The 27,354-nt window shown below is 41.6% G+C and overlaps 1 protein-coding gene across 1 annotated transcript in view; it reads left to right on the top strand.

Moving 5' to 3' along the window:
- The window catches only part of MYPN (myopalladin), a 95,175-nt gene that overhangs the window by 25,882 nt on the left and 41,939 nt on the right, over positions 1–27,354 (top strand). The window contains exon 2 of the mRNA XM_018567084.1: positions 18,444–19,328. Coding sequence (XP_018422586.1) covers positions 18,445–19,328 — 884 coding nt within the window. The 5' untranslated portion in view covers position 18,444. The remainder of the gene's footprint in view (positions 1–18,443; positions 19,329–27,354) is intronic.

Below are 27,354 nucleotides of genomic sequence, written 5' to 3'. Positions count from 1 at the left end.
AAGGTTCTAGTTATGCCTCAGCCTATATACATGCCCATGTTCCATGGTATGATTTTTGGGGGTTTTGTAAAACTGGAAAGGTGTGCAATAACCCATGTTGTCAACTAATTACGAACCAGCTTTATTCTTTAGGGTAGGGTAGCACATAAAGCTTAGAGAGGGTATTCATGCTGCTACATGACTGAGTTCAATTCTAAGGACATCTACTTTGTATTTGTATGTTTTCCTAGTGTCGGTGTGCTTTTCCACCAGTTGCATCCTACAACAACCCAAATACAGACTGTTTAGTTCATCTGTGTCCAGTGTGTTTGTCCGTATGACTGTGGTAGGTGTATGAGCTTCTAAGCTCCTTTGGGAGCAGGGGCTGATATAGCTAATCTATGTAATCTGTAAACTGATGTGAAATTTGTGAATACTATATAAATTAATGAAATAAGTATCAACAAATAAAACACATAAGGGGTAAGTGAGCTTTGAGCCAATTTTCCATATTTCTACTGCTTTTTCCTTTGTATGTTGCTAAAGCTTGGCAAAAAGAAATAACAATTAAAAATAACAACTTCATAAGTCAGTGATATATATATATATTTTTTGTTTTCGATATTTGGAGTGCTACACATGTAACCCTAACAAGTAATGGGTAATCAGAGTTACAGAACACACAAACAAAGGTTACATAAGTTCTTTTTTTTTTTCTACTTTTTAGCTAACTGAAAATGTTATTTTATTTATTGCTTTATGCTGTGCTTGCTAATATATGGGATTTGTCAAAGTACATCCATTCAGCATAGCTATGTTGCCATATAGCATATTACGTAACACTACTTGGTGATAGAAATACACACCCAGTTACAAGCTTGACAAGTCTGACAGTCCATTCTTTGTAAATACTGTCATGCAGGTCTTTATTTAACAGGGTATTAAGGTAGCCACACTTGTAGCGATAAAATCATTTAGTTGATCATTTGATGCGACCCAAATCATCAAACTGAACAAGAATTCAATTAATTTATTGAACTTTTAATTGTTTTCGATAATGACAAGTCGATTGACTGTGGCAGAATTTTATCAATTGTTTCTGATCAAAATACCTGCATGAGTCAGACAACCAATCGTAATAAAGATCAATGAAATTATTGTTTTTGCTAGATTGCATTTTTAAGCGATACCAAATGTGTTTCATTTTAGTCATTGATAAATCGCTTGTTTGCTATCAATTGTGCATAGATCGATCACAAATTAATTTGTGTATGGCTACTATGTAAAGATTGACTCACCTCTAAAGTCATATTAAAGTCAAAAGGTTTTAGGTTATTTTAGGTGCTCCTCCTTCCTCCTCCTCCCTTCTCCAAGGTAGTAGATTGACAATTGCTGTAGACCAGGTCCCGCAAGTGAACAGGGGGGTCACGATCTGAGTCCCCGGCCAGGACTTCCATCATGGGGAGGGATGAGAAGAGGAGAGAGACACTGACCGACGCTGGGGGGAGGGATGAGAAGAGGAGAGAGACACTGACCGACGCAGGGGGGAGACACCGACCGACGCAGGGGGGAGACACCGACCGACGCAGGGGAGGGGAGACACCGACTGACGCTAGGGGAGGGGGGAGACACCGACCGACGTTGGGGGAAAGAGGGGAGAGACACCGTCCAACGCTGGGGTCCCTTAAAAATGTCCTCGGCCAAAAAGGGGTCACGAGTGGAGTAAGTTTAAGAAGGCCTGCTGTAGACTGCTCTGTCCCTTGTGATTTTGTAATGGACAGGAAGTTCAGGACAATTAGCTGAGAGAGTTGAAGCCAGCTGTTATGAAACATGATGACTGTGAGTGCTTGGGCAAAAACTAAAAAAAACAATAGCGTGCACTGCCCCCCGCCCCCCCTCAATTCATACCAGACCTATAAGGCCTTGTTCACACCAAATGCAGAGCAGATCCAGTAAGGTTTCTGCACACGCAGTGCTGTGGGTTGTGCCGCGTTTATGCTGCGTTTTTGATGCGTTTTTTAGTTTAACATGGGCTTTCAGTGCGTTCCAGGCACTTGCATGCATTTTGGATGCGTTTTTTATGCGTTTGCATGCGCTCCAGAGCAGATCCAGAGCAGATAAAATAGGGCTTGCTGCAGTTTTTTCACCTGCTCTGTACCTGCTCTGGAACTGCACACTGCGATGTGAACTAGAGCCCAAAATACCATTGGAATACATTGGATGCAGTTTTGATCCGGTCTGCAACTGCTCTGCTCTGCACCTGCTCCACGCTTGGTGTGAACAAGGCCTAAGGATCACGGTTCCCCTCTTTTTTGCTCTACCAGGCTTCTGCTTGGATCAAGGGTCTGGTAAGGGATTTTGGGGGGGAAACACATTTTGAGGCATTAGGGTCCCCTGTAAAATGCCTACCAGACCTAAAGGGTCTAGTATAAAAACATTTGCTTCATGTTCCTGTGTACTGTCAAAAAGTTAAAAAGAAAAAAAGTAAACATTTAATGTCACTTTTCTGCAACGAACGTTCGTTCGTAATTATTGTTTAACTCATTGTTCATGTGAAGTGCATTCATGCCGGGTTCTTACAATGTTAATTGATGGCATAATCATTTTCCTATCATTAGATATGCTTTTTTTGACAGCAGAATCACCAATAAAAGTAACTGGTTTGCAAATACAGTAGCTGCCATTACTGACTTTTTTTTTAAGGCACAAGATTTAGGGCTGAAACAGTATCTTCATCCTTGCTTTCCTACTTCGTCACTGACAACATATATGTACATATCAGATTTCCCATCAATTCAAAGGCGGGATACCTCATAAGATAATGCATATAACCTTACACCTATGGTTTTATGCTATTTACATATTTTTCATAATACATAAATAATATGAAGACAGCTTTCCTAGTTGAAAAAAGGGTTCAAACGGAAATGCAGTAAGCTATTCAGTCAGGCATGGAGGAGGCACAATGGCAGGGACTATAATACAAATGACATGTGGCATGCCTGATAGTTGTTTTTTTTTTATATATACACTATATTGCCAAAAGTATTTGGACACCCCTCCAAATCATTGGATTCAGGTGTTGCAATCACCTCCATGTCCACAGGTGTATAAAATCAAGCACCTAGGCATGCAGATTGCTTCTACACACATTTGTGAAAAAATAAGTCGCTCTCAGGAGCTCAGTGAATTTGTGATAGGATGTTAGTGGTAGTGGTTAGTGGTATTATAACAAAGTGGAAGCAACTGGGAACAACAGCAACTCAGCCATGAAGTGGTAGGACACGTAAAATGACAGAGCGAGGTCAGTGCATGCTGAAGTGCGCAGAAGTCATCAACTGTCTGCATAGTCAATAGCTACAGACCTCCCAACTTCATGTGGCCTTCAGATTGGCACAACAACAGTGTGTAGAGAGCTTCATTAAAATGGGTTTTCATGGCCGAGTAGCTGTATCTAAGCATTACATCACCAAGTGCAATGCAAAGTGTCAGATGCAGTGGCGTAAAGCACGCCGTCACTGGACTCTAGAGAAGTGGAGATGCGTTCTCTGGAGTAAGGAATCACGCTTCTCTGTCTGGGAATCTGATGGATGTGTCTGGGTTTGGCGGTTGCCGGGAGAACGGTACTTGCCTGGCTGCATTGTGCCAAGTGTACAGTTTGGTGAAAGGGGGATTATGGTGTGGGGTTGTTTTTCACTGGTTGGGTTTGGCCCCTTAGTTCCAGTGAAGGGAACTCTTAAGGTATCAGCATACCAAGACATTATGGACAATTTCATGCTCCCAACTTTGTGGGAATAGTTTGGGTATGGCCCCTTCCTATTCCAACATGACTGCGCACCAGTGCACAAAGCAAGGTCCATAAAGACATGGGTGACTGAGTTTGGGGTGGAGGAACTTGACTGGCCTGCACAGAGTCCTGACCTCAACCCGATAGAGCACCTTTGGGATAAATTAGAGCGGAGACTGCGAGCCAGGCCTTCTCGTCCAACATCAGTACCTGAGCCCACAAATGCGCTTCTGGAAGAATGTTCAAACATTCCCATAGACACACTCCTAAAGCTTGTGGACAGCCTTACCAGAAGAGTTGAAGCTGTTATAGCGGCAAAGGGTGGGCCAACTCAATATTGATCCCTACGGACTAAGACTGGGATGCCATTAAAGTTCATGTGCGTGTAAAGGCAATATAGTGTATATGGAGTGATACATTTGATATGTAGGCAATCCATAACTTACAAATAAATATAAGTTGTCAACAATAATAGTCTTACAATGCATGAATACACAGTTATATATTGTAAGCTTGGTTTCATTTGATGAAATGGTTAATTATGTAGGTACCTTTTCGGTTTTATTTGATTGTGTTATGGTATGTTTTCTGCTTTTTACACATTTGAGAAAAGGCACAGAATAAATGCATTTGAACACCATTAAATTATTTTGTCTCTTTTACTCTCCAATGGGTCTTAACTAAGATGATATTTTAAAGAATAGTATTGGCCTTGGTGAGTTCAAAGGTTATTATTCTCCACTGCTGTTTATGCATTTTCACTGGCCCAACTTGCCCCTCAAAAATGTGTGTCTTAAAGATAACCTGTACTGTGCAAACTGTGCTCAAGCAGAGGACAAATGACTAGTCACTGGTATTGCCTATAGGCCCTCTGCAACTTATTTTTTCATTATTACTGAAATACTATGCCTTGTTCTACGCTTCACACTCTGTCTTTGTGTGGAGGAGGCCATCTTGGTAGAGGAGTAAGGCTTTGCGTCCTAATGTCAGAGCTGCACCACTGATGACTATTAGGGTAATGATCAGGTAGCAGCAGGAAGAGCGAAGAAAACACAGAAGAATGATTAAAGCAGAAACAGACACACTGCAGATCCTCAGGTACAGCTTTCACTCCAGCAAGGGGAAAAGTAAGCAGCATAGATAGCGCCTTAGATGATCACAGAATACAGCTATTAGGCTACAAAACACGAGTACCTAGTCACATGTCAGAAAGGACACTGCTGTTTTTTGGGAGGAGTTCAAGGCAAAAGGTTATTTTTTTCCAGCGTTTTGCTTAGGGTAAACTAACCTTTTTATTCCCAATAAGATAGCAAAACTTAACCTGTTTGAGCATAGGTCCACTTTCACAAGTAGCTTGGTCCTTACAGGGGTGGTGAGTGATGAAGCCCCTCTTTACACCGGTGGGCATTGGAGAAGGACCCTTTTACATTTGTGGTCAGCAGAGAAGAGCCCCTTACATTGGTGGTATTTGGAGAACGGTACCCTTATATTGCGGATCAGTGAAGAGGTTCCATGCTTACATTGGTGGTGAAGTGCTCCCTTACATTGGTGGTTCATGCAAAGGTGCTGCCTTACTTTGATGGGCAGTAGACAAGTACCCCCTTGCATTGTGGGTCAGTGACGTAATGCCCACCCTAAATTGTTGGCCATTGGAGAGGTGCCCCTTTGAATTGGTGGTCAGTGGAGAAATGCACCCCTTTAAATTGTAGGCCATTGGAGAAGTGCCCCCTTACATTGGTGATCAGTGCAGAGGTGTCACCTAATATTGGCGGTCATTGGAGAAGTGACCCCATACATTTGTGGTTAGTTCAGAGGTGGTCCCTAACATTGGTGGTAAGTGGAGAAATACTTCCTTAAATTGGTGATCATTGGAGAAGTGTCCCCTTGTACTGGCAGTCAGGAAGGCAGCCAAGCAACTTCAATGCATGAAAGAAATATGTGGGCTACCATTACAGACCTCCTTCAAAAATGCTAGTTGATGCTAATTGCTTGCCTGTGTCTAGCTCCAATACTTGTGAATCAAAGTCCCATAACATGCATGCAACAAATGAAAATGAGAAAAAAGTCAGATTCTTATATCTATACTTGTTCCAGGTCAGTGACTCAGAAAGTATTGAAGGCAAAAGCATCAGCAAGAACACCAGGCAAGTAGTATTTTTAGGAAAGGCCAGCAATGGCAGCCTACCTATTGCTCTAAATGACAGGTGCCCTCCAAATTACTTTCAAAATAAGATGTATGCTGTAATATAGTTAACATATTGTTGCAAATTGGTTAAAACCCCCCAGATATTTTGTGCAGAGGCAAAACCAAACATATATTATTAAAACAAATTCCCTAGGTGTACATACTAGTACATAACACTCGTATTATGACACTCACAACCCTACTGTTGTAGCCAGGTCTTTATGGTTTTAATTTTAAATAGAAATTTGAACAAAATACATATTCTAGTGTGGATTGTATATGTTAGGACTGTTACAGTGTGCCGTGTTTTCTTTTCTTATATTCTTTAAATATGTAATATAGCAGCGTGTCTTACTATGAATGAAATTGCTGGAAAAGAATTTACTTTGATTAGAGCCTGATAATGCACTGGAATGGCATCTATGGGGTCTATTCACAAAGCTGCCGAGGGCAGCCGAGTGAATGACCGATCAGAAGTGAAGTGAGCCGAACACTGTTCGGCTATTCACTTCAGGCTGGTACGGCTGATTTCAGCCGTACATCGGCTGAAATCAGCCGTACATCGGCTGAAATCAGCCGTACATCGGCTGAAATCAGCCGTACATCGGCTGAAATCAGCCGTACATCGGCTGAAATCAGCCGTACATCGGCTGAAATCAGCCGTACATCGGCTGAAATCAGCCGTACATCGGCTGAAATCAGCCGTACATCGGCTGAAATCAGCCGTACATCGGCTGAAATCAGCCGTACATCGGCTGAAATCAGCCGTACATCGGCTGAAATCAGCCGTACATCGGCTGAAATCAGCCGTACATCGGCTGAAATCAGCCGTACATCGGCTGAAATCAGCCGTACATCGGCTGAAATCAGCCGTACATCGGCTGAAATCAGCCGTACATCGGCTGAAATCAGCCGTACATCGGCTGAAATCAGCCGTACATCGGCTGAAATCAGCCGTACATCGGCTGAAATCAGCCGTACATCGGCTGAAATCAGCCGTACATCGGCTGAAATCAGCCGTACATCGGCTGAAATCAGCCGTACATCGGCTGAAATCAGCCGTACATCGGCTGAAATCAGCCGTACATCGGCTGAAATCAGCCGTACATCGGCTGAAATCAGCCGTACATCGGCTGAAATCAGCCGTACATCGGCTGAAATCAGCCGTACATCGGCTGAAATCAGCCGTACATCGGCTGAAATCAGCCGTACATCGGCTGAAATCAGCCGTACATCGGCTGAAATCAGCCGTACATCGGCTGAAATCAGCCGTACATCGGCTGAAATCAGCCGTACATCGGCTGAAATCAGCCGTACATCGGCTGAAATCAGCCGTACATCGGCTGAAATCAGCCGTACATCGGCTGAAATCAGCCGTACATCGGCTGAAATCAGCCGTACATCGGCTGAAATCAGCCGTACATCGGCTGAAATCAGCCGTACATCGGCTGAAATCAGCCGTACATCGGCTGAAATCAGCCGTACATCGGCTGAAATCAGCCGTACATCGGCTGAAATCAGCCGTACATCGGCTGAAATCAGCCGTACATCGGCTGAAATCAGCCGTACATCGGCTGAAATCAGCCGTACATCGGCTGAAATCAGCCGTACATCGGCTGAAATCAGCCGTACATCGGCTGAAATCAGCCGTACATCGGCTGAAATCAGCCGTACCAGCCTGAAGTGAATAGCCGAACAGTGTTCGGCTCACTTCACTTCTGATCGGTCATTCACTCGGCTGCCCTCGGCAGCTTTGTGAATAGACCCCTATGTGTTTCAAACTCAGTCATCCTGAACTTAGACCATGCATTACATAGAACTTGGAAAAAATTGTCCTTGTCGAATACTTAACAACTGATGCATCTGTCAGACTTTTCCACCAAATGTTTAGACTGACCCACTGAACAAATGTTAATATTAGCTCCAGTAACTTGAAAATCATTGTGTGGGTGTTCTTAAAATTGTTTACTTGGAAAGTGTTATGCTTAGAAATGATATATATATATACATATATAAATATTTCCAACTAATTAGCATTGGAGATTAAATGCTGTAGATTCCTAGACAGAAAATAAAAATACATAAAAATATATGTCAGGGCAAAAAAAAAGTATTTGCAGTATATCTTTGCATAAAAACATACCTATTACACTAACTGTGTGCCGATTGCTGATCCGTTCAATAGGAATTTACCACTGAAGTGTTCTGCTGAGACCAACATTTTTGGGACTCTTGCTCTCCTATTCCACTGCAGCTCTCACTGGTTACTTCTTTTGCCAGCCACCCATAACAGGAGACAGTAATGACATAGAGGTCAACAGGAGAAACCAGTGAGAGCTGCAGGGGTCCAAAAAGATTAACACTGCTGAAAGTGTTTTTTTCCCAGTTGATTTCAGGGGCCATTTATGTACAAACCTCTTTTGCAGGTTATCCTTTTGGGCATTTTGGAGTATTTTGGGAGATTTGGAGTATTTAGAGTAGACTTTTGTGATCTCATGACTGTGCTGCTAATGTTCTCCTTGGAGAGAAAGTTGTGCATAGGGACCTGTTGTGCTGGGACCTCCCTGCTTATGCCTGATTCATTCTGTAAATGTTTGCTCTCTGAACCTCTCCTACTGGTATTTGTATACTTCCTCACCTGTCATTAGATCAGCATTCAACAGGGGGGCAACTATGACACGTGGAAGCAAAGCCTTTATCCTCTACCCAGATGACCACCTCCACAAAGAAACATAGTGGGGTTGACTTACTAAAGAAGTAGTATAGGTTGAATTTTCACTTTGCAAGGGGATTTTACCTTTAGCTTAGTAAATTTGCTGAAAATTCTCTTTACAAAGAATACCCAATTGCGTGCAAGGAAAATTATACAAACTGTATTCTTTCTTGCACATAATTTGATGATTAAAGTTGACTGACTTTACCTCGTTCACTAAGCTAAGTGAAAATTTCTTTGCAAAGCGAAAGTTCACTTTGCTAAGTGAACAGCCTTGACCCCAGTGTGAACAAAGCAAGGTGAGTCAGTAACATCAACTGCAGGGAGCCTATGGTCAATATTGGTGACTAGGTCTTTGCCCCCTGCTTGTCTTTTGTAAGTACAGCTTTAACAGTCAAGTCCTCTTTAAACATTTTACAATATATTAAAAGGCGAAGCCCACCCAAACATATTTCAGTTTTTGTACTGAAGCTTGGAAGTTCGGTCCCCCTGTAACATTTTTATATCTCATTGACTTTATGGCCAACTCCCTTAGTTCCCTGATATTCTTATGTTCTGGACATTACAAAGGGGTTTCACCCTTTGCAAATTACTGTTAGTTTACATTATGGAGAATATAGCAAAAATGGTGAGATTGCATCCTCGCCATGCCTATCAGCAGGGCCGGATTTACTCTCTCTGCTGCCCCAAGGCCAGGTTCCTCAATGCGCCCCCCTACGCGGGTAGTTGCTCTTTACATTTAGCCCTGCTTTGGGCAAGCAAAGCTAAATGTACAGCGGGGAAGCTGCCACTTGGTTTGTACAAGTAATCCGGCAACATCGCCGAGATCACTTGTATGCAGCCTGCAGGTCTGCCATTCTCCATGGGGCGGGGGGCGCATTGAGGAACCTTGCCTTAGGGCAGCAGAGAGAGTAAATCCGGCCCTGGTTGGAGATGTTTCGCCACTCATCCAACTCATACCTCAGCTCTACATGCTTCTCACATAAGAAACCATCTTTTTTTTTTAAGTATACATTTTTGTCAACTGTTCCGTATTTGGAATATGTAATACTGTATGACCATTTCTAACATTGTTGAGAATGTATTTGTCCCATGATGATTATTTTACAAACATTTTTAAACATGGTCGCAAGTGCAATTTTTTTGCCAGTTTCCATCATGTTCTAGGCTTCTGTATCTCTGCCAAATGTGTCTAGTAGTATAGAGATGGAATTTCATTCCTTTTTTGACCATTATAACATGCTTTTGACCCTTTATGGCAAATGTATGTTACTTGTGTGAATGGCATGAATGACATCAGTGGATCCTTGTGAGTGACCTAAAAACAAAATGTAATTAATCAGATGCTCAGTGCTTTCCAGGAGTTATGCCAGACAGCAGCCTCTTTACATACCACCTCCAATCAGCCGTATATTATTTTCTTTAATACCATGCCACAGAGTGATCATTTCCCTTTAATAGTCAGTGACATGATGCCAGGGAGCCAGTGTAATTTCAAAAATGTTGCTGTTCCTACCTTTATCATTGCAAGGACTGCAGATGTCATTGATTGACAGTAACACAAGAGAGATGGCACCTGTTATATGTGAACTAATTAAAGAGTTTCTGCTGGAAGGAAAGACTCTGGATATCTCAGGCTTGGCGACAGCAGAGGAGTAGTGTGTGATATTATCTTAGCATGTCAAAAGGTAAACATTTGTCTTTTCTCAGTATGTTTAATTCTGATGGCAAAAATGGCAATTCTAGTGGTAGAATAGCACTTAAAAATGGTAGATACCATTGATATAGAAGGTAGCTGTCACTGTAATTAATTATGCCTCACCAGAGAAGCCAAACCTTTTTTTTGTTTGTTTTGGCTTGACTTCCCCAATTCTCTTTTGGGTCACAGGAGTACACTTACAGTACAGAGCTATGCTGCAGCCTGGAAAAATCCCAACAATATTGTTGGGTCCACCTGACTGCCTGATTGATAGCTGGTTCTGCCTCTCTAGAGCCAGAGCTGTCTGTGTCTGCCCCCTGCCGTGTCTGTCCCTACAGTGATTAATACATTTGTTCATTCATTAATACGACCTTAAATGTTTTTTTACATTCAAGCAGTGTAAGTACCTGAGTTTGACCTCGTATCAGCCTCTTGCAGTCCCTGTATATATTCAGAGTACATTATATTGCCAAAAGTATTGGGACACCTGCCCTTACACACACACATGAACTTCAATGGCATCCCAGTCTTAGTCCGCAGGGTTCAATATTGACTTGGCCCACCATTTGCAGCTAAAACATCTTCAACTCTTCTAGGAAGGCTGTCCACAAGGTTTAGGAGTGTGGCTATGGGAATGTTTGACCGTTCTTCCAGAAGCGCATTTGTGAGCTCAGGTACTGATGTTGGACGAGAAGGCCTGGCTCGCAGACTCTGCTCTAGAACTAAGGGGCCTAGCCCAACCGCTGAAAAACAACCCCACACCATAATCCCCCCTCCACCAAACTTTACACTTGGAACAATGCAGTCAGGCAAGTACCGTTCTCCTGGCAACCGCCAAACCCAGACACGTCCATCAGATTGCCAGACAGAGAAGCGTGATTCATCACTCCAGAAAACACGTCTCCATTTCTCTAGAGTCCAGTGGCGGTGTCATGCTTTACACCACTGCATCTGACGCTTTGCATTGCACTTGGTGATGTAAGGCTTGGTTGCAGCTGCTCGGCTATGGAAACCCATTCCATGAAGTTCTCTTCCTACTGTGGTTGTGCCAATTTGAAGGCCACATGAAGTTTGGAGGACTCTTCAGACAGTTGGCGACTGCACACTGTGCACTTCAGCATGCACTGACCCTGCTCTGTCATTTTACGTGGCCTACCACTTCGTGGCTGAGTTGCTTTTCTACCCAGTTGCTTCTACTTTGTTACAATATCCCTAACAGTTGACCGTGGAATATTTAGTAGCAAGGAAATTTCACAGATGGACTTAAATTCCCTGAGCTCCTGAGAGCGACCCATTCTTTTACAAATGTGTGTAGAAGCAGTCTGCATGTCTAGGTGCTTGATTTTATACACCTGTGGCTATGGAGGTGATTGGAACACCTGAATCCAATGATTTGGAGGGGTGTCCCAATACGTTTGGCAATATAGTGTATGTAATGTATATTTATTTTTTAGTGTGCAAAAAACATTGCAAAATTGTTCTTCAACAAACCACTATCGGGTCTGTAGTGGTGCAGATATCTATACTTTGCTGCAGAAGAATGTGAGAAGAATGTGATGACATAAGTACAGCGTGCACAATGCCACCTAAGGAGGTGAAGGGCGAGTAACAAAACTCATCATTTAGCATTTCTAATAAAGACTAATTATCCTCTGTTACCTACATTTTCTGCAATAGACACATACAACAACTGAAATGTACACAATGTTGGATTGCCTGTTTGAAAAGATAACTAACACAAGTCTACATAGTAGAGCTGTGTTGAGATCTCAGAAAGCGTTCCTCCACTTGTTCCATTAATTGGCAACTGGATCAACTTGCCATTGTTAGAGAAGATCCCAAAGCATTAGGCCATGTCAAATCAGTGGGGTCTATTGTCTTCCTAAGTCTACTGCAGTGACGTGTCGTGCCTTCTGTGCTGGGTGAGGCGACACTCCCAAAGCTCCACCCCGTCCCGCCGAAGCTCCATCCCTGTCCCGCAGAAGCTCCACAACATCCCATTGAAGCCTCACCCCCAGCTCACTAACCAAGCTGTGTGGGGAGGAGGAAGGGAGGAGACAAGGAGGAGCATTCCTGTCCCTCACTTGCTCGTCACTGCTAAGGCATCAAGATCGATGGCCTCAGTGGGTTTTCTTTTCTGTTCTTTGATTGGACAGCTCTGCCATTGGTCCAAGCCATCCACAGAGCTCACGCTTCTAACACAGAGTAGTGGCTGTAACAGCTCTTGCCTCACCATGTTAGGTTATACAAGCAGTGGGGAAGCCCACTGCTATGTAACCAGTGGCGGAACTACCGCCGGTGCTCCGGCACCGGGGCCTCAGCCTGGGGGGCCCAGCACAGTCCCTGTGCATAGATGGTGGGGTTTGCCAGCCGCCGGATCGGTATCCAGCGGCCGGCAGGCCCCCAGTCTCTGTGCCGGGAGTGTCGGATCATCCGTTCATCTGACACTCCCGGCGCAGATGGGGGGGCCGCCGGTGGGGGGGGGGTGGCAAAAAAAAATCTTGCACCAGGGCCCTTTGCTCCTTAGGTCCGCCACTGTGTGTAACCTAACTACCTGTCAAAAGCCGGATGCATTCCATGACAGGTTACACAGTGGGGAGGATATCCCTTCTGTGTAACCTGTAGCAAGCCGCACTGAATGGAGAAAAAGCTGTCAGCTTCAGACTTGACTTGAAGCTGACACCTTTTCTCTTCATAATGCCAGGTGAGGCTCTGCCTCACCTGCCTCCCCTGACCACACGTCCCTGGTCTACTGTGACATACAGTTACAGTGTATGCTAAATATAAGAGAAACGTGATGCTGATGAGCTCAATTCTGCACTTTTCACAGTGATTCTACTCCAGGAGGGATCGAAGCTCAGCAAATGCATCTTATAAAGTAAATAGTGTAACACTGTAAACAAAAAAAAGTTTTGATCTAACTTCTCACTTCTGACGGATTCACTCGAAATTGACAATTTCTGTTTCATTGTTTTTCTCCCTGGAATTCCTAAAGTCCCTTTCACATGGGTGCCTGTCAATTCTGATCAGTAGGGGATTCATGCAGAGATCCCCTAGTGATCAGAGCAGTTCAGAATGAATGTAATCAGGGGACCAGGAGGCTACGCTGTAGAGACAGTAACATGGGGAGAGACTAGAGAATGGTTGGGTTCAGGCAGAGGTCAGTAACAGGCAAGGTAGAAGAATGGTCAGGTTCAGGTGGATGGTCATGTGCAAGCAGAGGTTCGCATGGGGCAAGGCAGCAACATAGTCAAACTAAAAGCAGCATACACTTCTGACTAATTTTTTTTCTTACACAGCAGATTTTAAGAATTTTTTTTCCTAGAGTCCTGCTTTAAATTATATGCCTAAATTAAAGCCAATTGCAGGTCTTCTTTAAATCAATGTTGGTAGAATTTTTAGATCTGTGAGATTTCTGCACAGCAAGAAATCGCATTTGTTTCTCTAGTAAAAATTTGTAGAATGTAATTAAATCTCCTGCTTTGTCACTAGTGAACGGAAGAAAGAAAATGTTTGCATGCTGATCGTGTCTGTGCACAAGCTGCCAAAACCAATCACCTACATAGGCCCCTTCTATCCTAATGAGTTATGTGTCATCTAAAGTTCAAGCTTACAGCTAAACCCTAAATACATGACTTATGTCTTTGTACATTGGAGACACAGAATGTGAACAGTTAGACAGATAACATGTCTATTGAATCTGTAGCTGGTCCTCTGAGAAGAAAACATAATTTTGGGTACTGTATTGACAGATGTGCAAGGTCACAAATTAAAAAGAATCTATTTCTACTAGGGTTAAAATAAGTTAAATAAACCAAAATAGTGTTTCTGCCCTACCTGCCTCTTGAAACACAGATATACGTTTTGTCTCTGTGGTCTATATCATAGCATCTGAACCAGTGGTAAGTGAAATCTGAGGAAAAGTTTCTGGTAGCACTTTTGCTTGCTTAAGTAAATTCATTATAAAAGTTAATTGCCCTACCAAATAGTAATCAAGATCTTACCAAGTATTTTGGTTGAATTTTCCGTTTAAATCAGCAAAATATATTACAGGTGCAGCAAAACAAAAGATGTTTAAAGTCTTACGGTTTGTTTTCTTTAAAAAAAATTCAGGTATGAAGCATTTAGATCTCATGCCTACTTCATTACACTATTGTGTAGACAGCTTAATGGATCTTGTGTGTCTAATTTCCTGAAGGAGTTTCATATCTGTGAATATATGGAGAACTCTTTGGCTCATATGTTGGTCTGCAGAACAACAATGCAAAAATGCTTTCTGCGCATGGCTTTTGAGGGAGAATGTCTATTCTGTTCTTTAGACAACTTATTCAAGGATGTCACTAATGGAAAATACTCCAGCAGAAGAAGCCAAGACCTAATCCTGGGAAGGGAGCTTTCATTTCCCCCAGGCCTCCCAATTCAAAGCCAAACCTAAGCCAGGGAACCAATTTAACTGTAAATGTTGGGCTCCCTAATCTTCTGAGCCTGCAGACAAGTCCTCTTCAATATAAAGTGACAACCCCATTTTCCAAAGTTGGGGGATGTCTGTTTGCTTTTCCAGACACCTGGTTATCAAGCATCTCCAATGCTTGAGTAAAAGAAGTTGTGTCCAGGGGCTCCAAGATAGAGTTTTGTTCCATGCCCCCACCTCACTTTATTTTGTCCAGTCTGCCAGTGTTTCCTCACAGGCTAGCATACCTCTCTGTCGTTCTAGTAGACCCTAGATCAAGGAGTCATTGCCATTGTTCCAGATCCAGAAAGGTTTCGAGGTTTAAGTATTTACTTAAACGTGATAATTTTATCCAAACTGCATTCGCCCCATTTTGGATCTAAAATCCTTAAATGTTAATGTGCTTGCAAAAATTTCAAATGGAATTCACGAGGAAGACTTTCTAGTCTCTGTGAACATCAAGGAAGGTTACTTGCATTCCCCCATCATTCCAGTAGACCTATGCTACCTGCGCTTTGCTGTGGGCACACAACAGTACCAGTGTGTAGTCACCCTGAGTGTTCACCAATACTAGCTCTAGTGCTATAGTGCTAACCTTTGCTACACTCACAGGACATTCCCATTACGAGATACCTGAACAATCTCCTGTTGAGCAGATAAATGTGTATTGTAGGAGCGCTGGACCCCTTGAGTGAATGTGGTTGCGGTACAATTTCAGAATCTTGAAAGCCAGCTCTCTGTTGACAAAGGTATCCTAAGGAGTGCCCAGAAATGTTTGAAATTAGAAAAATGAGAGCGCCACACTGATTAACTCAATCCAGTATGGTTTCTTTACTAGATGCAATGTAGAGGTAAAAAGCTAATGGGATTTCGGGACCTCACAGATCCCCGTTCCTCTGGTGTGCTGGAAATTATGCACATAGACACATTTAAAACGGAAGAAAATATATGTTTAATTTTTTTTTTTTTTAGGTATGTTGTGTGAACAGGAACACATAACAGGAGTTTTCTCAAAATGTTTGCAAATGTGGAAATACTTTAAGACCTTTGTGCAGGGTGTCTTTCATGGAGCCACACCTGTACAACTACCACTGACTCTCTGGGATCTCAGTTTGCTTCCTTCAGCCCTCTAAAATCTGCCTTTTGAACCCATCAGGGATATTCCCTTTTCCATTATTATGCCCAAGGCTGCCTTCCTTGCTGCCATCACATGTTCAAGGTGTTTGCCCGAGGTAGCTTCCTTGCCTTGTGATGAACCTGTTCTGATCTTACAGTACAAAGTGGTGTTGAGGCCCAGAACCTCTTTTCTTCTTAAGATGGATTCTGCCTTTCCCCTCAACCAGGAAACTGTGCTTTGGTTCCTCTGTTTGGCCCCAGTTTATGTTAAGGAGATCTCTCTTTATTGCTTAGATGTAGTTTGTGCTGTTCATGTCTATCTCGCAGTCACTACTTTTGGTAGAAAGTCTGAAACACCTTTTGGGATTGATTTACACTTCGCAAGTGAATTTGCACTTTGCAGGGAACATTTAAGCTTATTTTTAGTGAATGAGGTACAGCTCTGTTGACTTCCATCACCAAATCATTTGCGAGCAAAAATATAGTTGTTTTTTTAACCTCCCTGGCGGTATGATTATGTCAGGAATTTTGTACCAAAAGCGGTACATTGTTTTGCTTATTATAATTTTTTATAATTATTTATTATATTATAATTCCTTATAATTGTGAAAAAGTGTCAGGCAGGGCAGTGGACAAAGCTCTAGGGACAAAATTGAAGTGAAATAGTTTGATACATACGTGTAATCATAGCAGATTACATTGTATTGTGTGTATTCTGTGTATATTGCAACTTTTCACTTTTTAATATCCCGCCAGCTGCGACGCTCCAAAACGAAACTAAAAGTCAGATGCCGGCTTTTAGTTTCATTTTTGGGCCACGTACAGCAGAGGACGCCGCGGGATCGCAGGGACAAGGTGAGCATCACTTTTCTCTGCAACCCCGAGTCTGGCTCGGGGTTACGGCTCCTAGCATGGAAAATTCACCCCGAGCCAGACTCGGGATTACCGCCAGGGAGGTTAAACAGCTAAGGGAAACTTTTCTTGCAAAGCAAAGTTAACATCATATATGGCTTTAGTAAATCAACCTTTTTGAACCTCTTCAACCTCTTTCAACCTCCCAAAGGTCCCCATAAAGGGGAACCAGCGTCTTGTTGCTCAATTTCTCTGTGGCTCAAACAAATCATCATTCAAGCCTATAGGCTCAAAGACAAGGATCCACCTTTTCCTGTTAAGGTGCACTTCTCTAGGTATGTAGGTGTTTCTTGGACCCTATGGCATCATACAACTATTTCATAGATTTGCAAGGCTACCACCTGGTCTTCTGTTCATACTTTCTCTAGGTTATACCAGATGGATGTTCAGGCGTCAGCTGATGCAAGCTTTGGATGTAATGTTCTTCAGACTTCCCACAGTTTTTTCTTGTTTTGTTATGTGGGTTAGTGTTTTTGTTGCTGTTGCCCACCCCTCAGTTGAATTGTTTTTGTACATCCCAGTTGTTTCTGAATTACTTATGATCCGGGGTCCCTTTATGAATGATAGAGAAAAAAGTATTTTTGTATTTTCAGTAAAATATGTTTCTTGAAGTTCATTAAGGGACACAGGTTTCAACCTTCTGTGTTCATGATCTACTCCTAATACTTCTTCTTTCCAAAACTGAAACATGATGGGGGTGGGAGGGGTTATACCTGACTAGCTAACTTTTATTTATTTGCGAGTGTCCAGTTCCTCCTTCAGGCAGCAGTGTAACCCAGTTGTCTTTGAATTACTTTTGATCCTGTGTCCTTTATTGAACTTTAGGAAATGGATTTTAGGGTAAGTACTAAAATCCTGTTATTTTGCGTTAAGGTCCACTTAACATAATTTATTTACAAATGATTATATTACATTGAGGAGACATACAGTGAATACCAACCTCACCATGAACTCATGTTTGTTGTACTTTTATTCATATCTCTATAATTGTATAACTTTCATTGGCAGCATATAGAATACCAGCTGTAATGTTTGATGCAAATTGACCTAGAAATAGACTGAATTGCATATGTAGGGTAATTTATTTTTCATAGTTGAACTGAGCTTTGCTCTCTACCCTTACAACTGTATTACTGTATCACCCTTGCAAGTTACAGATTTCCACAAAAATGTTTCTGTTCTTTGATGAACTCTAATAAAGCTATTTCACTTTTGGTATAACTAAATCATACTTGGGGTCACATAGTGTAAAGTCATAAACACTGAAACCAGCTATATATTTAATACAACTCTAATGGGCCCGTCTCAAAAAATCAAGTCCTATTTGCACTTATCATTTCAATAACTTATCTTGTCTTATACAATTCAAACAACCAAAATGTTTAGTAATTTACAAACTAATTGCATACGTTTTTCATCAACCACAATGTGAATTTAGAGCTATTGCCGTTAAATGATCCCAGATAAGATCCACAGTATTACATTTATCTTATGTTAACTGTATATGATCCTTATTAGTATGCTGACATTTTAAGTATTTATTATTGAAGAATAAGCCACCATTATATTCACATGGTTGGTCCTTGTTCTTTTTGTTAACAGCATGCAAGACGATACTATAGAAGGCTCTACATCAATTTCTCAGCTTCTGAGAGAGAGCTACCTTGCTGAAACTATAAGGCATCATGAGAACAATCTCTGCTCTGATAAAGTTGATGATATAGCGGGAACAGATGACTTTTCTGATCTTTCTGCCTTCCTGAGCCAGGAGGAATTAGACCAAAGTGTTCATTTGGCAAGACAATCAATTGACCAGGATGGGAAACAAAAAGAAGTTCCAGCTGTCGTTAAGTGTCCCCCAAGAGAATTAAAAAAACAAACCAAATCTTCTGTAAAACAACCAGTAAGCCAGCATCTAACCACTGACCAAGAAGAACAGAACTTTAGGCAAGAACATGTTATAAAGGGTACGAGGAACTCTGAGGAAGACAGTAAAGATACAAAAAGGCCACAGAGGATCAATCCTTATGGGACTGAGACAGAATCTAAGAAAGAGTTTCTAAATAAGGCAGCAGACTTCATAGAAGAGCTTTCTTCACTATTTAAAGCCAACAGTTCCAAGCGGATAAGGCCTAAGACATTAAGAAATCGAAGTAGAAAACGTGACTTAAAAAGTGGAACTCTTGAAGAAGACGTCTCTAATTACACCAGCCAGTCAGAAAACCGAGAGAGGCCTGTCTGTCCGCCAGTAGAGACAGAAATAGATCTAACTGTCTCTGAAGAACCTGAGTGTTTGGAAGTCGTAGTACCAGAAACTGATAAGGAGGATTTGCAAGTAGAAACCAACACCGCTTCCTCTTTTTATTTGGAAGAGACTATTGGGCAGCCTCCAAATTTTATTCAGAAAATAAAAAGTAGGGAAGTTACAGAAGGAAGCAGAGTACAACTGGACTGCATTGTGGTTGGAATTCCAGCTCCAGAAGTAAGGTATAAAAATATTTTTATATAACATGTAAATGAGCATGAGCATAGTATATAATACTGTATAATAGTATATATAATCTGAATCATTATCTTAACCAGTTACAGTCCCTTACCCCATTATATGCATATGCACAGTAGGTTAACTACACACCAACTGAGTTCCAATAGTCAACATTGCACAGTATTTTACATTTATTTTGGGTTACTACTTTAGAACTACATTTACATACAACGTGATGAATGTTCTTTTAAACTATAGTTATTAAGTATTTTGTAAGGGTATTTGAGATTATCAGCATCTGGTGTAAATTTGTATTGCAAAAGTAATTAATATGCGTGTGCCATAAATGTTGAGGTATTCTCTGGTGTTGTGAACCATTTTAATGAAACCACGTGGCACTCAATCAGTGTAAAGGCTACAGACACTACAGAGGAAAACCTTTGGATTCTGGTGTTTCAGGACTGGTGGGTTGGAAGCTTTCATACAGCCATCCAAGATTCCCATCTTTTATATTGCAGAGGTGTTGCTTATGAGGACCTCAAATATTGCACACTTATGTATGCATGTGTATGTTAGTTGAAGAAGCATGTTCTGAGGGTTAGATTAATAAATTGCATGTGGACATTTTAATTGTTTGGCATGTGTTTGTCAGTAATTTCTTACTGCCTGTAGTAATTTTGTTGGTTATTGACTATTGAGAGCTGAACTGCATGCTGGCTATGTCATTGTGGAGTTGTATAATTGTCAAAAGTACCTAAGTACCTACATAATGGTCATTTAGAAAAGTGTAGATTTAGCTGGTGGCCCCTTTAAGCTGCACAACCCAGGCATTGCAGGCACACTACAGGTTAATTTCCCTCTCTCCCTGCTAATTATAGACAGGCCTGCTGGAGGGGTCAGAGAGGCTGGTAGACTGTGATTAGCCACATTAGTAGCCAAACTTGATCCAGCCCATGAAACACAGGAAGTGGACGCAAATTGAGTCCAGGAAGGAGTGTGTTGAGATGAAAGCAAGACTGCGATGCTGTGGGAGACACAAAGGAAGGTGCAGGGATACCAGAAAGGAAGCAGCAGGTTAAAGAGGGGAGTCCCAATGTGTTGTGGTACCTTTTACGTGATCTCCAGAAGACTTGCCAATGGTGCAGAGATGTCTAGCGATTAGAGTGACCTATTCTGCAGCCATCTTTACCCAGCTTGGAAGATCTTGCAGCCTGTGTTGCATCCATTGCCATCAGATCTGCCGAGGCAGTTGATAGTCTACCAACTGCTGTCGGGAGAATCTCCAATAAGCATCTGAGTGTTGAGAGACCTTTGGCTACCCTTGCAAATAATTAACCTGTTTGTTACTGTGGGAACTTGCTTCTCCCAGCAGAACTCTATTTAAAGTGGTCCTCAGCCTTCCATCGTCAGTCACCTTGGGATACTTTCTGAGAGCTTCTCCTCCCTTGAAGTACAAATATCTTAAATTTAAGGTTGAATGCTCTTACTCCAGGGCCCCACTGCCAGCAGATTTTACTTTTTTTACCCCACTGGCCAATGGTTAGATAAAGCCTATGCATTATAAATATTTTAAATAGGCCACATTGTTATCTGCATCATTTTGATAATTCCATGACAGTCACACCTTTGTGATTCCTGTTGTTTTTGTGGGTAGAGTTGTTTCTGGCAGGGCACTTCACAGGCGATTAAAGGGAACAAACAATATATTTTTCACTGTGCCTTCTAATATTTAGATTTTTGACCATTGTCAATTCTGTTTGAAAATACTCCCCCTTCAGGGCTTATTCCTGCCCTAATAAAGACCATTCATCTGATATTGGTGTGTCAATGTACTTTGGGTCTGGTCACAAGTAAGTTAACAAAATTACAATTTAACCCCGACACAAGTTTGTGGCAAGTTATCCTTGCTATCTGGGAGGCAGATCATAACTGGAGTCAGCATGGGAACCCAATATTTCCAGCAGCTTCTGTGGGAGTGGTGCTAAAAAAGCAAAGCAGATTTTACTTTAAAGAAAAGCTAGAATGATCAGCAGTGTACCTAGCATATCTGGCACCCAGAACTAATTATTTTTTAAACCCCCCATCAAAAAAATCAAAGTGATTTTTTAATCTGCCCCACTTTCAGGAACTCAGAGATACTATCTCCTGCATGAGTGCCAACATTTAGAAATAGTTGTGAGGGATGCCATGAAGGGATCAAGAAAACAAATGCAGCCGAGACCAATAAAGTGTGTTTATACTTTATGGGTTATTGCCTGTAGCATGGTAAAATAAGCCCCATCGTTGGTGTCAGTGGCAGTAATAGTAATCCCCAGCATTGGTGTCATTGGCAGCAATAACAACCCCCAGCAATGGTGTAAGTGGCCACAATAATCCCCCTTTATTAGTGGTTAGTGTAAGTAATGGTATCCTTCCCAGCATTGGTTGGCAGTGGCAGGCTGTAATAATAACCCTTCCCCTGCATTTTTGGTGAGTGGCAGGCTATGATGATAACCCCCACAGCATTGGTGGTCAGTGGCATGCAGTAATATTAAACCTCCCTACATTGATGGTCAGTGGCAGTCTGTTATCATAACCCCCCAACATTGGTGTTCAGGTTTTACCTGGACACACCATCCTGTGCTGCTGCCTCTCTACCCTTCGGCCTGAAGTATACTTTTATTGTCAGACAGAGATCACTCCACCTGACTGTCCTGGCTTCTTTCAGTGCCGGGTGGTGGAACACAGAGAATGTTCCAGTACCCGCCACATGACAACCACTCTGCATGTTGCTGGTGGCCGCACCAGGGCACTATCCAAATGGTGGTACCCTGTGTAGACTGCCTTCCCTCCCCAAGGAACATCACTGAGAATGATTAAAGGACAATATTCCATGTTTACAGGTTTAAAAATGTATCTTTTATGTCACATTTTATCATTACTGATGTTAGATGTTCATGTCTGGAAGCATTCTGGTTTGTCTAAATACACAGCCTGGCAGCAGCTGCTCAGAGTGGATTGCATCTCTCTTATAGTCCATATAGATCTCTATGACCTAGAGATGGGGTGGTGAGACATGAACCTCCTCTGAGTCATAAAGCTGTGTGCATGTTCTAAATACAACAACAGATCAAGTTATAAACTCTTTTCAGCATTAAAGAAAAAAATGATAGTACACAGACTTCAGGAGATCAGTGTGCAATGAATGTCCCATTAGACCAGTACAAATTTAAAGAATTAGAACCATTTGAACGTTGTGGTATACAAACCTTTTCTGTTAGAGTGGTTTGTACTGATTACTTACTCTTGATTGAGGTTTTCTCAAGTACTGCAAGTACACAGTTGACTTGAAATGACGTTAAACTGTATTCTGAAATTGAGGCAACAAAATTCTACATTATAAAATTGCATAGTATTCTTAGTCATCATGATCATAGTATGCATAGTCATCATATCTAATCAAAATAATTTTCAACAAGGAACTTAAAATCTGAAAAATAGGTAGACATTTGCTCTTTCCTGCTACCCGTTGGCCTCAAATCATTAGCAGATTCTGCAGATTGTGATTCAGAGGAGCCAAATATCTATTCCTATGCAGAAATAATGTTTTCTGACTGCTCAACATAATTCTATGCTGACAGATGAGCAAAGATAACAAACCACTCTTGATATTAAATAACCATCAAATGGGTAAGCAATGACTGACCGATAAGATCAAAACAGGTTTCTTTTTTTCACCACCTGTCAGCCAGTGAAACCTCAGTGTCAAACTTTTACATGTAGTGTACACTGCACATAGGGTTTATTATGAAACTTTATTCCAGCTAAACATGTTTTCTTTTATTAGATTGGGAAAGATAAACACCACGATCATGTTTTAGTGCATATCATTTCAGGCCAGCACTGACTCATGGTGCTTTGACACCCATTCTGGTCAGTTGCTATTAACTTGTAAAATTTAAAAACAAAAAGACCAAACAAAGTGGACTATTCATTATACTGCACAGATCTTCATTTTCTAACATAACAAGCATGCTCCAGAAAGCAACAAATGTTGTACTGTTAGTATTAGAGTTCATGCAGGGTCTTCCATACGTTACTCCTGCTGGAAAGACGCTATAACCATCTGAGTAGGATGGGCAGTGTTAACCAGCTGGTAAGCCATGTGGCTCATTTCCATATGTTTTGTAGGAAATTACAATATCATGGGGGCCTTTGGAAAACATAGTAGTTGAAAAATGTACATAGAAAGTAGGGATGTTCAGATACCAAGTACCATACTCGGTACAAGTACATGTACAGATACTTTTCCAGCTCCAAGACTACACTAGAGAAAAATTACAAAGTTAAGAGGCCGCTGTCATTTATAAGGAGCATACAGAGCTGGGATTTGTACATCCCTGTTTTAATGTATGATTTTTGTACCAAGAGATGTACCAATACCATTTTTTCAAGTACAAGTACTGATACTTGTCCAAGTACTTACAGAGACAAGTACTGATACATTTTTGTTTAGTGTCATGTGACAGTGTTTTAAAAACAATACAGACTAATGATTTCAGGACAGTGGTGGAGCGCCAGAGCCAGGTCCCAGCTGCAACCGATGCAACCCCAGTAGTTCTCGTGAAAATACCAAGTATCGGCACTGGTATCTAAACTGGTATCTGAACATCCCTAATAGAAAGCAATGTCCAGTCAGCCAAACTTAAGAGCCTAAAGGGATGTTTCGTGATCCTGTGAACATGGCCTTCTGTTAACTCACACAATTACAAAAATGGATCCAACATAAAGCCATCATTAAAGGAGAACTATGGGGTCAGTGTTTTTCCCCATTGTTCTCCTTAGGGTAACGGGAGGACACAAACTAGCGCCCTCCCGTTACCCTAAGCTCAGTATACCGCGAGCTGAGACGCTGCAGCCGGAGCGGATCCCAACTTAGATGACGGGATCCGCCCAGCTGCGTGAGTGACAGCTGGCTCTGCCTATCTAGAGGCAGAGCCAGCTGTACCCACCCCCTCCCCCGTCCCGTTCCGCCAGTCAGCGCTGGCAGATCGGAGCTGGGAGAGGGGAATCCAGCCCCTCCCCCTGTCACGGCAGAGAGCTGTGACAGGATCGAGAGGCGAGCGAACCCGGTATGTGTTCGCTCACTTCCTGATCTACTGAGCCGACCTGAAAAGCACTCACCTCATAGTTCTCCTTTAATTCTTTTTGAACGCTTATTAAATACTTGGCTCCAAAGACTTGTTCAGTCCTGCTCCACCATATTACACAGATGGAAGTTTTGCCATTATTTTTGGCAGAACACCCACTTATGTCACATAGTATAAGGTTTCCACTAGACCTTCAGGGAAAAGTGATGTTGCAGATGTTTCAGTGCTCTGCAGATCACAGGGTGTTAAGAAAACTGCAGTGTACACACACACAAAAAATTATAACCTTTTCCTTTATTCATCTTATGCACTCTGTAAAAAGGTTGGCATTTTTATAGTACAGTTTAAAGAATGCTATGAAGAATTTCAAAACAATTTCTGAAATTAATGGTGAAGTGAAAATATATGTATAGAGAGTATGCCATGTTATGGTTATTGAACAGTTGCACAAAATACTTATGCGTATTTGCTCTAGTTTGTATTATTGTTTCTATATCATCTTGGACTTGCTGTATTTTTCTAAAAAACATTTCACTGGTCATCCAACCAGCTTTCTCAATCTATTGTCATCTAGTGATTGAGAAAGCTGGTTGGATGACCAGTGAAATGTCTTCAAGAAAAATACAGTAAGTCCAGTTGCCTTGATTTATTTTTTACAGATATACCATGACCTGGATGAATGAGAACCTTCACAGACATATATAATCTTGCATCAGTACATGTATATTTGGAGAAATTTGGATTTATTGATATAGTTGTTACAATTTGTGAAAGTTTATTTCATCAAGTATTCTGTATGATCGAGCAACTGACCACAAGACTGATGATGAGTACTATCATTTTTTTAATGGGTGAGCTTGTAGGCTACCTATAGACATTAAATTCTCAAACCATGTTTCTTATGGCAGCCAGCTAGTATTAACAATGGTACTTTCTTGCATCAGACAAAACACATGTATTGGCTGATGTAGGGAAGAAAGTTTTGCAATTCGAAATTTGTTTCAATTTATTTGAAAGAGCAGAATATTTAATGGATCTAAACAACTCAGCTATTTCTAAATCCAAATAGTATACTGGTTCAGAAGACAGCAGTCGATTTTGCATTATGAATTTATTTGAATTATGTGGAATTACTCAAGGAAAAAATGCTGATAACTGTATGCAACTTGTTTATGTTGTTGTCATGGCTTTCAAGTGATTGCTGGACACATTTGTCTTTGTGAGTGGTTAAATTTTTTATTTACATGTAAGCGATGTGATATTAGGAGAATCCAGCAGGATCGCAGGACACAGGCTTTGCAAATAAAGTAAAGTTAATAACTTAAATAGCTTCACAGCAGCAAAATAACCCAACAGTTCATCTCTTCACTGACCAGCTGGCAAACTCAGACAGCAACTCTTCAGTACAACACAAAAGACCAGTCTCACCGACATGAAGATTTCAGAGCTGCAATTGCAGTTAAACTGTCCAAGACTTCCAGTGTAACTTTCTCAGTCTACAGATTTCCAGCAAGGATACTGATATTCAAGCTCACAGCAGTCCACAAATCCCCACTCTCCAACCTCCTCCACACTACTCCTCACCTGCTAGCTACCACTTTCTGTCTTTTAAACACACACTTCCTACAGCAGGTGAGTTAACCCCGTCTCATCCCTTAAAGGCACCACAGTCCAAACAGAGGGGAAATATAGCGTCTTTCCAGGACCCAACCCTCGGCGTCCTGTACAGCGGTTACATTTTTTGTTGTGTTGCTGTATTACTATTGGCTGACTATGGGTATATTGGTGATGCATATGACATAATTTATTACCTATAGGAAATAGCAATGGGCATTTCACCTACACATAACAATTTTTTGTAGAGTCCGGCAAAAACTTCAAGACTGGGAGAAAATAATCTAATATCTATGGATATAACTGTTGCAACTAAATTATTAAAGGAGAACTATGAGGTGAGTGCTTTTCACTCACCTCGTAGTTCTAGCCAACGTGTGACAATGAGACTGTCACAGGTCGGCTCAGTAGATCGGGAAGTGAGCGAACACATACCTGCGTTCGCTCACCTCTCGATCCTGTCACAGCTCTCTGCGGTGACAGGGGAGTGGCTGGATTCCCCCCTCCCCGCTCCGATCCGCCAGCGCTGACTGGCGGATTGGACGGGGGAGGGTACAGCTGGCTCTGCCTCTAGATAGGCAGAGCCAGCTAGTAATTCAAGAATCACTGCGCTAGGTGTGAAACTAAATAACTAAATAATTAGTTCGACCAGCCGCAACTATGTGTGTGAGTGAACTTATTATATCGCAAGTGAGTTGCGCTCGGTCTCGAAAAATATAAATAAAATATGTGTACTCTATAGGACGTGAAGAAGTTACTAAGTTCAGATTCTACTGTGAAAAAATTATAAATCTCGGTAGTCACTACCTCGGTAATAATTGTGCAATACAACAATCAGGTGTGGGAAAAGGGTTTTCAATCACCAGCCGGTGTATTGATTAGGTGTTTCTGTGTACTAAGTGTACATGGTTTGTCCAAACAAACCTCTTAATGATGTGACAATCTATTCAAAGACACCAATCCAAATATAAATGACTCGGTGTCACAGATTGGTCGTGTATAAGAAAAACAAAAACAAATTCTAAAATCCCAATCTCTAAATCGTGACGAATTTTAAATATAGTACGAACACTTAAATAATAAAAATTAAACAGTATGAAAAATTATCACATATACAGTGCTACTCCGTGCACTCTGATTCCTCTCAAAGACAAAGATTAAATGCGGGGTTAATTTAACTAAAATACCGGCATCGATCTTAGTGAGCAGTCAGTTCAGAGTGGTCAGTTCAAAACGTCTCAAACCAGGGATAATTCATACAATCCGGAAAGTCCAATGGTTTCTT

This window comes from Nanorana parkeri, unplaced genomic scaffold, assembly GCF_000935625.1.
Source record: "Nanorana parkeri isolate BGI_ZX_2015 unplaced genomic scaffold, ASM93562v1 scaffold1005, whole genome shotgun sequence".
Classification (NCBI taxonomy): Eukaryota; Metazoa; Chordata; class Amphibia; order Anura; family Dicroglossidae; genus Nanorana; species Nanorana parkeri.
This window is presented reverse-complemented; position numbering and strand designations above follow the sequence as displayed.